Source organism: Microcebus murinus, chromosome 7 (genome assembly GCF_040939455.1).
Source record: "Microcebus murinus isolate Inina chromosome 7, M.murinus_Inina_mat1.0, whole genome shotgun sequence".
Lineage (NCBI taxonomy): Eukaryota > Metazoa > Chordata > Mammalia > Primates > Cheirogaleidae > Microcebus > Microcebus murinus.
The window spans coordinates 36475313-36492246 of record NC_134110.1 but is presented as its reverse complement, the minus strand read 5'-3'; the positions used below and the strand labels follow the sequence as shown (position 1 = coordinate 36492246).

The 16934-nt window shown below is 40.8% G+C and overlaps 1 protein-coding gene across 3 annotated transcripts in view; it reads right to left on the bottom strand.

The window, feature by feature from the left end:
* ADCY8 (adenylate cyclase 8) overlaps nt 1–16934 on the bottom strand; it is a 235585-nt gene that overhangs the window by 182091 nt on the left and 36560 nt on the right. For all 3 annotated transcript variants that reach the window (XM_020289021.2, XM_020289023.2, XM_020289022.2), the window contains exon 2: nt 614–763. In XM_020289021.2, coding sequence (XP_020144610.1) covers nt 614–763 — 150 coding nt within the window. The remainder of the gene's footprint in view (nt 1–613; nt 764–16934) is intronic.

The window sequence follows — 16934 nt, the reverse complement described above, 5'->3', positions numbered from 1 at the left end:
GTATATCATTCATCCAAACCAGAAATCCAAGAAACCCCTTTATTTAAACCTCTCCAAACTGGAAATCATTGCCCAAATCCCAATCCAACTTGCTTTTTCTACTATATCTCTTATTCTGGGGTTGGCATCATATCCATAGAATTTATTGTGCACAACATATATTCTAAAATCAGGATGAAGTATTAGGGACCAGATATGCAAGATTCTTGTAAGATCTTACTGTAATATGAATTGCTATGCAGTTAAAAAAAAAAGTTATCTTAAATATCAATTTATAGTTTTAAAGAAGGAGAGTCAAAGGTGATAGTGTAATGATTTTTAGGGCTCATGATCTTGTTCCCAAACATAGATGTCAGTCAAAATTGTCAGAAAATCACTTTATGACTACAATCCTTTTATTTTTTGTAGGGAACAAGTAATTGAGTGTGGCCAGTAAGACCAACTCACTTTGAGCTGTAAGTCTAAATTTGACTCTTTTAGACTCTAGAATCCTGTGACGCAAACTTTCAGAGAACACTTGCAAGTCGTGATATGTTTGGGACGAAAAAAAGTCTCCATGTCATTCAGAGACTGTCCAGATGACAACTGGAATACATGGCCTTCCAAATGGTACCTGTCTTTGGTTCTCTGTCTCCAGGCGCAGCCTGGCCTCCACACACCTCCGCGTCTCCAGGAAGGCTTGGCGCTGGGCCCGGTCTGACAGGTAACTGATGAAGATTCCAGCTGTGTTCATGCACATGAACAACACAGCCTGGGCCACAACCTAAAACAAACACAGTCTGGTCAGGTGGTTACAACAAGAGCTGTTTAGAGGCAAAAAAGTAAAAAAATTTCAAAGGTAAATCTTACTGTAGTAATCCAAATCATAAATAGCATGTTAATAGAACTATGCTCCTCATTTAGATCTTGAATCAAATGTCATCTTCTCAGAGAGGCCTTCCCTGACCACTCTATCCAATTTAAAGTTTCTTCCTTCCCAGTGTGGATTGGAAAGCCAAAGTAAAAAAGAGGAGGTATGGCTGGCTTCTCTCTTCCTCACTTCATCCTACTTTTCCCCTTCAGTAGTTAAAGCCTTTCCATTTAAAGGGCTAGAGAATCAGGTGGGGAAAAGGATAATGGACTAGTAAGATTCAGGAAGGTTATCTATTGAATACCCTTGACTTTGAGCACATCAGCTATTGTATTTTTGACTTTGGTGTTCTCAGGTCCTCTTGGGTAGAATTCAAGTTTTATTTTTAACTCATGAAAAGATACTACATTTGTTGACTGCTTTTCACCTCCATTTCCATTATTCTATTCCTATGCATCAAAATGTCTTTGCTAGACTCTGAAATTAGGCTTCCTATTTTCACATTTCCCCCCTTCCAACTACTCTCCAGTGAAGAAAAGCAGGCAGATTCTGGAAGGGTGTCAACACGTGGAAAAAGGGAATAGCATAGTATAAATATCTTTACTTTTATGGCTTTAGCCTAAAGGAAAGGCCACAGTTGGTACAGTATCTGGAGCTAAAACTCCAGTAGAAAACTCAGATGGCCCAAAGAAACGAAGAACAGAGTTTTGGACAACTATAGCTTCTGAAAAAGGAAAGGAGAATTCTAAAAAGAAGAGAAGTAGTGAGGGGGAGCCTGAAATTCTTATATAGTCTCTTCTCTGAACCACACATGCACAGAGCAGACAGCAAGCAATTGAGTTAAAGATAAAAGAACTGGACTGAGATTTGAACTGTAGTTTGAAATACAAAGACTTTCATTTGATTCCAACCAAGTTAATCACCTGCTATAATAAAACAAAACAATAATTACTATTTCCAAAGGAATGTAAGAGAATTCAGAGTCTTAACCACATAGCATTTACAATGTCTTGAACTTAGTTGAAGATTATGTGACATAGAAATAAACAGTAAAATGTGACTCATTCTAAAGAGAAAAGATAACCAACAGACACCTATTCTAATCTGACCCAGATGTTGGATTTAGCAGGCCAAAATTATAGCAGCTTTGACAGCTTTCCTCAGTGATATAAAAGTAAATGTTCTACCAATGAATGAAAAGATATGAAATGAGCAGACAAATAGAAATCACAAAAAATGAAAATTCTAAAACTGAAAAACACAATACTGAAACAAAATTATTCACTGGATGATATTAAGAGCAGAATGAAGATGATAGAAGAATCAGTAAGTTAAAAATACTTCAATAGAAAATACCCATTTGGATGAAAAGAGGTAAAAAAGATTTTTTTAAAAGGCTTTAGTGACTGTGTGACAATATTAAAAGACCTAAGATACGTATAATAGAATTCTCAGAAGGAAAGGAAAGACAGAATGAAACAAAAATAATTTGTTTAATGACCTAATCAAGGTAATGTAAGATTGCATTTAGAAATATTTAATGACATGAGCAAATCTCTGATACATTAAGTAAAATGTGATGTCTTAAACTTTGTTTACATACAAATCTGTAAATTCAATGTGATCCCAATGATTAAAAATGAAAGGAAATATTTATGTGTGTATACACATATAAAAGAAAATACATATATACTTGCACATATATGTGCATGCACAGGTGTAAATGTGTGTCTGTATGTGTATTGTGCTAGGAAGAATAAGTTATTCAGACAAACTCACTTGTTAATATCTAACAAGGCAGTAAGAACCATGCAGTGTCAAGATCTATAAGTATCTGACACACTACTCAGATGGTGAGCCCAGCATTGGGGGCTTCTTCCTTCTTCAGAGCATTTGCAGATTCCCAAGGGGGTGACCAAGAGTCTGAGAAACAGAGCAGAATGTTCAAAACCCGTTGGAGCCGGGAGAAGCAAAACTGAGGTCCAGGACCAATGGAGAAGAACAGGATTCAGAAAGAGACCATTCATATGTAGACTCTTGATTCTTGGTCAGTAATTGACCTCACAAATAACTTCAAAAGAGGTTTTGCATTTTAGTATCAAATAAGTACATAAAAATACCTGAATGGCTCAATTATCATTATTCTTATTAATTTTTACTAAATGTTATGAAGGAAATACTATTCCATTGTGGCAGTAGCAGATCTGTGGTTCCATGCAGAGGTGAATATACATTGTCATGACCGTTGAGACTGGTTGTATTTTGTAATCCCCTCAACCTACAGCTCAGCAGAGATCCACCTTACCTATAAGCCCCCTGTCACCCAGAGTTGACACACTAGGTGTGGGATACTTAAGAAATACCTGTTGATCACTTTTTTCTCCTACTATTATACATTTGTAAACTACATTTGAGAAGCCTTCCTAACTTTTCACTTCTATTAATCAATTCAAAATTATTTATGGAATAAGTTCTACATGTCAGGCATAGTTTTATGAACTGGCAGTGTGCAAAGCAGATAAAGTCCTGCTTTCCTTATAGCAGTGGGAGATGGGAAATAAACAAGTGAACCAAGGAATATTTAACACATGGTGGTGGTGTGTGTGCAATAAATGCTATGAAGAAAAATACAGCAACATAAGGAGGCTGAAAGGTGAGGGCATGGGTGTGGGGCTGCTAATTTACAGGGAGTTCAGAGAAGGCCTTTCCCATAAGAAGACATTTGAGTAAAGACCTGAAAGAAGTGAGGGAGTGAGGCATGAGTATATTGGGGAAAAGCATTCTAGGCAGAAGGAATAGAAAGTGCAAAGGCTCTGAGGCAAAAGATGCAAGAAGTCCAGTCCGACCCAGCATGAGGCCCACTGCCGCTGGAGCAGAGGGACTTGCAGGAGAGTAAGGACACCTTTCGGAGGTGAGCTCTGGAAGGTTGTGATGGGCCAGACCATGTGGGGTCTTGCAACCATGATAAGAACACAGGCTTTTCTCTCCGTGAGATGGGAAGGCCCTGGAGGGCTCTAAGCACTGGGGAGACATGACCTACCAGGCATGTTTCAAGTGTCACGCTTGCGGCTGTGACAAGAACAGACTGGTATGGCAAGGATGGGGTTACAGAGACAAACTAGAGGCCTCTTCCAAAAATCTCCTTGACTTTTCATTTTGGCTTGGACCACAGTGGTGATTGTGTGGGGGATGGTATAGGGCCGAACCCTGAAGATATTTCAGAGGAACAGACAATAGGACTCACTGATGAATTTTTTGTGGACCACGAGACAAACAAAGGAAACAAGGATGATCCCCAGCCAGTTAATTACTCTGACTACCTATGACAATCACCTGGGGAGTTGAAACCTGCAGATCCCCTTGGCTCAACTCAGACCCACTGTCTAAAAATGTCCAGGGATATGGTCTGGGCATCTGTATTTTCAGAAAGCTACAGGGCAATCTGCCACAGTGGGTTCACAGGCTGGAAAAGGGAAATCTTGAAATTCTTCATGTAAATTATCTGAAGATCACATACAACACTGAATTTTGATCTCCTTTTTATATGTCCATCAGCCTTATCAAATTCTGAACTCCCCGAGGGCAGAGATTGTGTCCTTCATGTCTCCATTTCTCCAAGACCTGGCATCCTAGTGCTACAAAAATATTTGTTGAATCTAACTGACTTAACACAATCACATAGTGAACTCCCAGTGGCCCATCTCTTTGGTCCAGTTTTGTAATTACCGGGAAGAGGAAAGTTGTCACTCCGAGGTGGGGAGCCCTCCATAAATTCATCTGGAATAGGAAGACTCCTCCTACCTCACCCTTCCCCCAACCCCAGGAGTGGAAAGTTTCTTCATGAGACTGGGGTACCTCCTGTCCTCCCTCCCAGGTGACAGTCGCAGTGTGGGCACTGCTGTCTGATGCCGGGAAGTTCACAGTTGGAAGGACTCACAGAGTCAGCTTCCCCATCTGATGCAGGGTTTGTGCATTACTGTCTAACTCCCCAGAGTGGAAGAGGGGTGAGGGGGTGGCTTCATGAGGGGACTCCTCTCCCTTGGGCACTCAAAGCCTGTGCTTTCTGGTGTCACAGAAACTTGCACCACATTTTCCCTGTAGCACACTTGGTACAAGAAATATCACCACAGTCTGCAGCCCAAGCTGTTGAAGAGGAGGCCTGCATTACACAGAACAGGGAGAAGACGCTTCCATCTATTTCTGAATCTCCCTGAAGCAACCACTCAAGTGCTATTGTGTGTGTGGAAAGACCAGCTTCGGGAAAGTAACTGCTGGATCTGTCCCTCGAGTGAGTTTTATTTTAAAAATTTAGAAAGGAAGTAAAGGAAAGATGCATTGCAATCCAATACTGGATTGATCTGTATTTGGACATTTGTCAATGTTTTCTCTTGTGGATTTTGCACCCTGGTTTGTCTTTAGGTCCAGTGTTTCATCATAAATTTTGGAGAATGTGCAAACTGACATTGGGAGAGTAAATAATATCAAGTATAACTTCCTTTAATTGAGTTCATATTAAGTGCAGAGTATTTTATTAAATGCATTTCATATATGTTCATATTTAACCTCAGTTATTATTATTATGCCTAATTTTATAATACATGTGAGGAAACTTAAGTTCAGAGAGGTTAAGTAACTTGCCTAAACTTGCACAGCCTCAGTGGTAAGGCAGGAATTTGAGTGGAGGAGGGCAGGATCTAAGTAAGAGCTGGTCAGGACCTGAAGGATATCTTTGCTATACAGAGGAAACAAAGCCCAGTCAGGAGACAGAAGTATATCTTAGTAAATAAATAGCAGACAGTGCATAAGGAAGATCGAATATTTTGCCACCACATAATGGGTATATGTGAAAAATGTAGGTAAAGGCCTCCTATCTGCAAGTGAATGAGTCTAGCTGAAGAAGGTGTAATTCTCTAATAGATAGCTAGCATTTATCAAATAGAGCACTTAATATGTGCCAGGAATCATTCAAAGTGCCTTGCATGTTTTAATTCATTTAGTTTTCACAATAGTCCAGTATGGTGGGCACTATTAAGATGAATATTTTGTAGATGTGGGCGCTGAAGCTCAAAGTTTAATTATTCGCTTGAGATAAGGAATGAGCAAGTGGAAGAGCTGGGGGTTGAACCCCAGTAACTGGAGCCAGGGCCTGAACTGATAACTGCTGTGCTGGCCAACCCCATCCCTGAGCTCTTTGCTGGACTAGCTCAAGGGAAGTTCACTCTGTCATCAAGTTCAGATTGGCCACATGGACAGCGCACTATAGGATTAGGCCATTTACAGGGCTCAGCTCTTGAGCCTGATAGAGGGGAAGGAGCCCCGAGGGTATGAATGTGTTGTATGCAGGCTTTTCTAGCACAGTCCTGAAGAAAGGGTTGGCCCCCATCTGGTCCTAAGAAATAAAAAGGAGCCACCTAACACAGGGAAAGGGTCTTCAAATGCATCTTATAAAGAGTTACTTGATTCAATTCTGATGCTTACAGGGTATTTCACTGTGAACCCTGTGCCTGCCCAGTGCCTCCATTCTTATCTCCCCACCATGAAGAAGGGTGTTCTTAGGTGCATCGTATCGCCACTGTCTACAAATGTAAAACCATGGCCCTGAGAGTCACTTGCCCAAAGCTAAAAACAGCTTAGGAAATTCTGCAGCAATGATTACCACCTGGGCTCTTCCACCCCCAAACCTGTGCTCTTTGTGCACTGTGATATGTTTTCACGAGTCATTCTTCCAACCAGAGTAATGTGCCCATGTCGAAGCCTCTCTGCTTTCGGACTCGGTTTTCCCTCATGGGTCCACAGTGAAGTGTCAGCAGCCACGTGTTAGGCAGAGGGAAGACAGTGTGAACACAGGGGACAAGACGGGGAGTGAGGGAGGAAGTCTAGAGGGAGGTCGGATGCTCTCCACAGCCCTCAGGGTGTTTGAACTCTGTGGAACGGGGTGGTCCCAATAGAGTGGGTGGGGCAGACACCTACTCAAAGCCTTTGCACCTGCCAGATGTTGGAGCTTTTGTAACTGGACACTTGTGTTTGTCTCAGCTCCACTACTTTCTAGCCCTGTGACCTCAGGCAAGTCACTTTATGTCTCTATGAGCCTCAACTTTCTCATCTGAACAATGGGAATAAACCTTTGCCTCATATAAGTGAGGTAAAACCTGTGTATGTGTGTGTGTGTATGTGTGTGTGTGTGTGTGTACTGTATATGACTGCGTCTGCAACATAACAGATGCCCAATAAATGTTGGATATATATTGAAATATGAGTCCACCTCTTTTTCTAAAGTATAGTCTGTGATGTAATATTTTTCTATTTTATTTCTGGATAAATGATGCATTATAGATTTTCTCCTTCCAGGTTAAGAAAGATCCCAGAGGACCAGGAAGTATTAGAGTCTTCTGTATTTATGTTGCTTTACAAAGAATGTTTATGTCCATTATATACTATGCAGGGGAGTCAGCAGTGGGGGTGGCCAGGGAGTTAACTCTGGGACCAGACAGAGTGGGCCTTTGAGCCTGTCACTACCATTTAGCAACCACAGGGTGACCACAGCAAGTCATTGCCCTCACTAAGGGAGCGGATATGCAATAGTTTGGCTTGATCTGCTGTGTACGTAGAACTTGGTAGGTTAGCCCAGTGGCTAAGAATTTGGACTCCCAATAATGCCATTTACTTGTGTATAACAAGTTTTTATAAAACTTGGCCCAGTTAGCTAACTGTTCTAGTCCTCAAATACTCTTACCTGTAAAATGGGAATACCTTCCTCCAAATATCGCTGGATAATCAATGGAACCATTTAGCAAGAGGCCTACAACACAGTAATTGCTCAATATGGATTCACTGTAGTTGCAATGTCATTATTATTGTTTTCATGGTTCTCATGCCACTATAGTGACCTGTCGAAGGTAAGCGACATGGCCAGGCTTGTGTTATAGTAAAGTCCCTCGAGATGCAGCCTGAGGAATAGTTGTCATGCAGGTTACACTCTTGGAGGATTCAGTGAAGACAGGGATGACAGAGTGCGAGAACCCGCAGCAGCAGCTGCAGAGCCAAGCCAGTATCCTCTCAGGGTCGTGGGCTCTCCCCACAGCTGTTGGCCTGTGGCCGCACTTCCTGCCTGCCCTTTATTAATAGTACACACTGAATCGGAAAAAGAATTATAAACAACACGTAATGAAGTGTAAAAAATACAGAGGGATAAAGTGGTAAACTTCAGTGAAAATCAAAGAGAAAGGTAAAAATAATGAGGCACGCTGAACCCAGCTGGCATACGATAAAAAGTAAGACTGAACAATGAAAAACATTTGGTAACAACTTGGGTTCAAAGAATAATATCCTGAGACATTACAAAGCAAGGAGGGAAAAGTGTAGTCTTTTCAAAAGATAATACAAAGAAAGAATTTTGAAATATACACTGGAAAGAACAGTGATATAAGTTTTCTTTAAAAAAATGAATTAAAAAAGACTAGACATTAAGAAAGAAGTAAAATTGTTAAAGGCTAAAAATAGGAAGGCCTGAAGTTGAGGGAAAAAATAAAAGAAGTGATTAAAACTTTTAAAAATAGGTAAAAGGCAAAAGGTTAGGAAGTTAAAAGGTTATGGAGTGAAAATTTTTTTAAAAAACTATGAGACATATAACAGGTGGTAGCACAAATTTTAAAGGTAAAGTATGCTAATACAAAGTAATTTAAGATATTAACATATTTTAAAACATCTCTTCTACTGTATTCGGAGAGAAAGACAAAACAAGTAGCCACAATTGTTCCAGGAGTGTTTCACAGCATGGGAGTGAGATAACACTACCACTTAGGAACTCCGCCCAGCCTCCTTCACAAGGGGACTGGAGGAGCACTTCTGTGTAGCCACTGCAAATGTGTTTCAGTTATGATGCCAAGGCCTTGACATATGCTTTTTTATGGACAGTCCAATGGCAACCTTGCTTGGTCTTATTAGATCCATTTCACAGAAAAGGAAAGTAAGGCTCAGAGAGGGTAAGCAATTGCCCAAGGCCACAGAGCTAGTAAGTGGTACCAACCAGAGTGACCAGCTGTCCTGGTTTGACTGGTCACAGGACTTTGTTTTAAAGCCTGAACAGTTCTGGGAAAACCCGGAGGAGGAGTTTCCATCCATGCAAACTATGGGCAAGCTAAGAATAGCTTTTACATTTTTAAAGAACTGTGGAAGGAGGAGGAGGAGGAGGTGGAGGATGAGAAAGGGAAGGGGGATGACGGAGGGGTGGGGGAGGGAAATCATGTGGTTGGCAAAGCCTAAACTATTTACTTATTTACTGTCTGGCCCTTGGCAAAAAGCCTTGCTAGCCTCTGTCTTCCCCTTCATTCTGGAGCAACTGGAGAGAAAGAAGGTTTCCTTTTGGTCTTCACAGGTGTCTGGAGCCTTTAGAGATGTGGACCTGTGTGTGTGGGGGGGGGGGGTGGGAGGTCAGGGAAAAAGAACGGGGTACTTGTGCCATCTGCTTACCAATCTGCCAAAGGCTGAAAATTTTTAAAAATTGGAAATTCATTGAAACATATGTTTTCTGGTTCCTAATCTGGAGTTCTTTTATTGTGAAATAGGAGAAAATCCTGAGACAGGGTGTCCTGAAGCTAGGTGAAGGAACTGTGAGCGAGAAGAGATTGTTGACTGTGCCCAGCACTGCTGAAAAGGCCAGTGGTGACGAGGACCAGGGGCTGACCACTGGTTTCAGTAATGTTGTGGTAGCTGGGAATCTTAAAAAGAGACACATTAGCAAAGCTGAAGTCAAATCCTCCAAGGCCTATTTGAAATGTGTTTACAGGAGAACGGGAGAAAAGGAAGTGGAGACACAGAGCCTCAACATGGAGCCTAGATTTTAGGGTTTTACTATAATGTGTAACTAAGAAATAGGGCAAAAGCTGGAATGGAATAAGTGACCAAAGATATTTCTTTTTTTTTTTTTTTAATTATCTTTCATCTTTCCTTTTTAGGTGGCAAAAATCACAGTATGTTGTAATAGCTTTATGATAATGGGAGTGTTTTGGCAGAGAAGGAAACCTTGCTGATGGAAGGAGTGGGGAAAGTTTGCAGGAATGAAGTCCTTGAACAGGTGAGGGAAGATGAACCTAGTCTAGTGCACCGTGGAGGCATTGGGCTTATATGAGCAAAGAGCAGGCAAAGTGATTAGATACAGAGCAGGGCGTTTGCAGAAAAGCCTGACCTTCCTAATGTAGCAGACAGGTTGTCTGTGACCTGGCTTGCAACACCCTCTCCAGCTTCATCTTTTGTCCTTCTGCCCCTGAAAGCCTGGCATCTGTTCCCTGCCCCCATGCTCTTTTGTTGAAGCCCATCATTTTCCTGGCATGCTCTTTCTTAAGCTTCCTGCATATTTGTCTAACAACCATCTGTTCAACTTCTGGAGGTCAAGACTCAACCTGGTCAAGCGCTCTTTTGTCTCCTGATCTCTTGGCTGGTACTCCATGCAGACCTCTGGTGCTGCCCATACATGTTGGTGATTCGTCCCACCCATTATGAACTCTGTATTCCCAGGGCTTGGCACAGCACTTGCATTTATCCTGCTTCTTATTCATTCACAGAGTCAGCAAATATTTACAGTGTGCCTCTGATAGGCCAGGCAGTGTGCAAGTTGCATGTGGACAGAAAAACACAGACCCTGCCCTCTTGGGGCTTACAGACTAGCAATACTGCAGGCCTTTGGGATACATCTGTTTAATGAATAAATGAATGAGCTTGGTGGGAGAGGGACTAAAGGGATGTGAGCCAGCCAGCCTCCTCTTAGGGGAGGTCTCAGCTAAAGCAGGTCCTTGTGGACACACATAGGGCAGAAGGGAAGTTCATGCTCTTGGTTGTTCCCTCTCAGCTGGCCAGGATGGGTCTGTGGTTTAGGATTTCAGAGTTTGGGAGTCAGAATTCAACCCCATAACTCAACCTCTGAAAGCCTCAAAGTCTATATTGGTTTTTATTGAAGTACTTACTGATTGCTCTTACATACTATGTGTCAAGTGCTATCCCCAACTCCGGCAATACAGAACAAGTCTGCGTTCTCCAGGATCTTATATTTCAGTGCACTTCCACTTTCTTCATACGCAAAAGAAAAAATGAATTCCTGTGATCTAGAATTGTTGTGAGGATAAAACGAAACAGCACATGTAAAGTCACTATTAAAGTGAGTGGAACTTAGCAGTCAGCACATGAGGATTCTTCCTGGTGGTTATCTTTGCAGGGGGTTATAAAGATTAAATGAGGCCATCACAATCGCTGCATAAGAAGTACTCAGCATTTGCCTGCTACACAGTGAATGCCCCAAATGGCAGCCACTAATATTGATGTTCTCACCTGGGCTGCCTCCCAGCTGAGGCCCTGGGCAGAGACTACGAGAGAGCCTGTGGGATGTGGTGCTCTCCCTCTCCTCTCATCCCCTCTCCTGACTCTTATTTCTCCCGTGTGCTCCCTGCTTCTAGCCACATGGGTAACTTGGAGTCAACTGGACAACATCACTGGTTATTCTCCTTGTGCCCCTAAAGAACTGGCCTTCCGTGCCACACTCTGTGCTCTGAAAGGCTGGTATCTTTGGACTGCATCTATCAGGTGTCCTTATCCTCAGTTTCCATTTGGGTTATGCCATGTCCAGTCCAAGCAAAAGATAGGAAGATGATGGGAGAGGGGGGTAGAGAGAGGAGAGAGAGAGAGAGAGAGAGAGAGAGAGAGAGAGAGAGAGAGAGAGAGAGAGAGAGATCCTGCTGCAGTTTGGGCCATGACGGTGTCCCTCTGTTCCTCTTCAGCACAGCAGTTCTTGCCAGGTTCAGGTCATACCACCCCTCCCGTTGCCCCCTCAGGCCCCTAGGAGTAGGAATAGCTTCCTCTGTGGTGAGTCTATGGGTGACTCACCAAACCTTTGGTTTTCTTTTTTTTTTTTTTTTTTTTTTTTTTAATTATACTGAGAAAATTTATTAATAGAGAGGTCTATGGTCTTAACAAATTTTAAGCATATAAAACATTATTAATAACCCTAATCATGTTGCCATACAATAGATCTCCAAGATCTGTTCATCTTATAACTAAAAGATTTTTTTTTTTTTTTTTTTTTATTTATTTATTTATTTATTTTTTTGGCATATTATGGGGGTACAGATTTTAAGGTTTCAATAAATGCCCATTCCCCCCTCCCCCCAAAAGTCTGAGTCTCCAGCATGACCATCCCCCAGATGGTGCACATCTCACTCACTATGTATGTATATACCCGCCCCCCTCCCCCCTCCCACCTGCCCAATACCCTATTACTGTAGCACCTATGTGTCTACTTAGGTGCTACTCAGTTAATACCAGTTTACTGGAGAATATATCTGGTGCTTGTTTTTCCATTCTTGGGATACTTCACTTAGTAGTATGGGTTCCAGCTCTAACCAGGAAAATATAAGGTGTGCTATATCACCATTGTTTCTTAGAGCTGAATAGTACTCCATGGTGGACATATACCACATTTTATTAATCCATTCTTTGATTGATGGGCACTTGGGCTGTTTCCACAGCCTTGCAATTATGAATTGTGCTGCTATAAACATTCGAGTGCAGGTGTCTTTTTTGTAGAGTGTCACTGGATCATTTGGGTAGATGCCCAGCAATGGGATTGCTGGATCAAATGGTAGATTCACTTGTATCGCTTTAAGGTATCTCCATATTGCTTTCCACAGAGGTTGAACTAGTTTGCAGTCCCACCAGCAGTGTAGGAGAGTTCCTCTCTCTCCGCAACCACGCCAGCATTTATTGTTTGGAGATTTTTTGATAAAGGCCATTCTCACTGGGGTTAAGTGATATCTCATTGTGGTTTTGATTTGCATTTCCCTGATGATTAGAGATGTTGAGCATTTCTTCATATGTTTGTTGGCCATTCTTCTGTCTTCTTTAGAAAAATTTCTGTTCAAGTCCTTTGCCCACTTTTTAATGGGGTTATTTGATTTTTTCTTCCTAATTTTCGTGAGTTCTAAGTATATTCTAGTTATCAGTCCCTTATCGGATGCATAGGATGCAAAAATTTTCTCCCATTCTGTAGGCTGTCTGTTTACTTTCATGACTATTTCTTTGGCTGTGCAGAAGCTTTGTAGTTTGATCATGTCCCATTTATTTATTTTTGTTGCTGCTGTGATTGCCTTTGGGGACTTCTTCATAAACTCTTTGCCCAGGCCGATGTCTAGGAGAGTGTTTCCAACTTTTTCCTCTAGAGTTCTAATAGTTTCATATCTTAGGTTTAAGTCTGTTATCCAGCGTGAGTTGGTTTTTGTGAGAGGTGAAAGGTGTGGGTCCTGTTTTAGCCTTCTACAGGTGGCTATCCAGTTTTCCCAGCACCATTTATTGAAGAGGGATTCTTTTCCCCAGCGTATGTTTTTGTCTGCTTTGTCAAAGATGAGATGGCTATATGAGGATGGTTTTATATCAGGATTCTCACATCTGTTCCACTGGTCAATATTCCTGTTTTTGTGCCAATACCATATTGTTTTAATTACTACAGCTTTGTAGTATAGTTTGATATCTGGCATATTAATGCCTCCCATTTTGTTTTTGTTGCCTAGAATTGCTCTTGATATTCGGGGTCTTCTTTGGTTCCATACGAAGCGTAAAATTATTTTTTCTATATCTGTGAAGAATGCTGATGGGATTTTAATAGGTATTGCATTGAATCTGTAGATCAGTTTGGGTAGTATAGACATTTTGATGATATTGAGTCTGCCGATCCACGAGCATGGTATGGATTTCCATCTGTTTACATCCTCTGCTATTTCCTTCCTCAGTGTTTCATAGTTCTCCCTGTAGAGGTCTTTTACCTCTTTGGTTAAATATATTCCTAGGTACTTTAATTTCTTTGTTGCTATTGTGAAGGGAATTGAGTCTTTGATTTGGTTCTCAATTAGATTGTTGTTGGCGTATATGAATGCCTCTGATTTCTGTGTATTAATTTTGTATCCTGAGACTTTACTAAATTCATTGATCAGTTCCAGGAGTTTCTTGGTTGAATCCTTGGGGTTTTCTAGATACAATATCATATCATCAGCAAACAGTGAAAGTTTGATCTCTTCTGCCCCTATTTGGATACCTTTGATTCCATTTTCTTGTCTGATTGCTGTAGCCAAGACTTCCAGCACTATGTTGAACAGAAGTGGAGATAGTGGGCAGCCTTGTCTGGTTCCAGTTCTAAGTGGGAATGATTTCAATCTTTCCCCATTCAGTATGATGTTGGCTATGGGTCTGTCATATATGGCTTGTATCATTTTTAGGTATGTTCCTTCTATGCCTATTTTCTTAAGTGTTCGTATCATGAAAGGGTGTTGAATTTTGTCAAAAGCTTTTTCTGCATCTATTGAAAGGATCATGTGATCTTTGTTTTTGCTTCTGTTTATGTGGTGAATTGCATTTATAGATTTACGTATGTTGAACCATCCCTGCATCCCTGGGATGAAGCCCACTTGGTCGTGGTGGATTATTTTTTTGATAAGTGTCTGTATTCGGTTAGCTAAGATTTTGTTGAAAATTTTTGCATCTATATTCATTAGGGATATTGGTCTGTAGTTTTCTTTTTTTGTTGCATCCTTTCCTGGTTTTGGTATCAGGGTAATATTCGCTTCATAAAAGGTGTCGGGGAGGTTTCCGTTCTTCTCGATGTTGTGGAATAGTTTCTGCAAGATAGGTACTAGTTCTTCTTTGTAAGTATGGTAAAATTCAGGTGTGAAGCCATCTGGACCGGGACTTTTCTTTTTAGGGAGATTTTTAATTGCTGTTTCTATTTCAGCTGTTGAGATTGGTCTGTTCAGGGAATCTATTTCTTCCTGGTTGAGCCTAGGGAGGCTGTGTGTTTCTAGAAATTTGTCCATTTCCTCCACATTTTCCAGTTTGTGTGCATAAAGATTTTTGTAGTATTCATAAATTGTATCTTGTATCTCTTTGGGATCAGTTGTGATATCTCCTTTTTTATTCCTGATGGAGCTTATTAGAGATTTCTCTTTTCTGCTTTTCGTTAGCTTAGCCAACGGCGTGTCAATCTTGTTTATTTTTTCAAAGAACCAACTTTTTGTTTTATTAATCTCCTGAATAGCTTTCCTGTTTTCAATTTCGTTTAGTTCTGATTTGATCTTGTTGATTTCACTTCTTCTGCTGGGTTTGGGGTTGGTCTGTTCTTCTTTTTCCAGCTCTTTGAGTCGTTTCATTAGATTGTCTATTTGTGATCTTCTTGCCTTTTGGTTATAGGCATTTATGGAGATAAACTTTCCTCTCAGAACTGCTTTAGCTGTGTCCCAGAGGAGTTGATAACTTGTCTCTCCATTGTCGTTTTCTTCATAGAAGTTTTTTATTTCCGTCTTGATTTCTTCATTTACGAAGTAATCATTTAGTAGGAGGTTGTTTAATTTCCACGTTTTTGTGTAGAAATGTGAGTTTCTGTCAGGGTTGATTTCTAGTTTTATTCCACTGTGATCTGAGAAGGTACATGGTATGATTTCTATTTTTTTAAATTTCTTGAGATTTTCTTTGTGTCCTAGGATATGGTCAATCCTAGAGAATGTCCCGTGAGCTGATGAGAAGAACGTATATTCAGTGGATTTTGGGTAGAATGTTCTGTAGATGTCTGTCAGACCCAATTGTTCTAGAGTTTTGTTTAAGTCCATTATTTCTTTATTAATTTTCTGTTTGGAGGATCTGTCTCGTGCCGTCAGTGGGGTGTTGAAATCCCCGGCGATTATGGAGTTGCTATTAATCCATTTGCTTAGCTCCAGTAAGGTTTGCTTTATGAATCTGGGTGCACCTAAGTTGGGTGCATATATATTTAAAATTGTTATCTCTTCTTGTTGGACTGTGCCCTTCACCATTATATAATGACCCTCTTTGTCTTTTACTACTTTTGTTGGTTTAAAAACTAAATCGTCTGAAATTAGAACTGCCACACCAGCCTTCTTTTGGCTTCTGTTTGCTTGGAATATTGATCTCCACCCTTTTATTTTTAGTCTATGTGCATCCTTGCAGGTTAAATGTGTTTCCTGAAGACAGCATATACTTGGCCTGTATTTTCTTATCCATTCAGCCAGCCTATATCTCTTGAGTGGAGAGTTTAAGCCATTCACATTTATTGAGAGAACTGATAGGTAAGGTAGATTGCTGATCATTCTGTTGGGTTGGATGTTGTTGCTATGATTTGTGTCTTGAGCCATTGTAATATCTGGCCTTTAATATCTTTGGGTTTTGGTTGTTTTTATATCCGTGGATTATTATTATGATGTTCCGTGCATAACGCTGTTTTAAGTACTTCTTGTAGGGCTGGTCTTGTCTTGGTGAATTCTCTGAGCCTTTGCTTGTCTGCGAATGTTTTTATTTCTCCTTCATATATGAAGCTTAGTTTTGCAGGGAATAATATTCTAGGCTGGGCATTGTTTTGTTTCAAAAGAGTGAGAATGGGGCCCCAGTCTCTCCTTGCTTGTAAAGTCTCATTAGAGAAGTCTGATGTTATTCGAATTGGCTTTCCCTTGTATGTCACTTGCTTCTTTTGTCTTACAGCTCTTAGAAGGGCCTCTTTAGTTGATACTTTGGTCAGTCTGATGACTGCATGACGTGACGTCTTCCTGTTTGCATTGAATCTCCCAGGGGTCCTCTGGGCTTCTTGAACTTGTATATCGAGATTTTGAGCAAGACCTGGGAAATTTTCCTCTATTATATCTTCAAAAAGCTTGTCCAGCCCTTGAGTGCTGTCTTCCTCCCCTTCGGCTAAACCTATGACCCTCACGTTAGGTTTTTTCACATAATCCCACAGCTCTTGTAGACTTTGATCTTTTCTCTTGTTTCTCTGCTGTATTTCTGTGACTGATTTATTTAATTGGAAGGTGTTATCTTCAAGCTCTGAGATTCTTTCTTCTGCTTGATCCACCCTGTTCTTGAGACTTTCCACAGTATTTTGTAGTTCTCTGAGTTGATTCTTCATCTCCAGGACTTCGGTTAAAGTTTTCTTCACTGTGTCAATCTCTTTGTTGAACCTTTGTTCCATTTCTTGGAGGTTTTTTGTGTTTTCTTGGTGTTGGTTATTGAGTTGTTGTTGCAGCTGGGTGAGTGTTCTTATGATCCACAT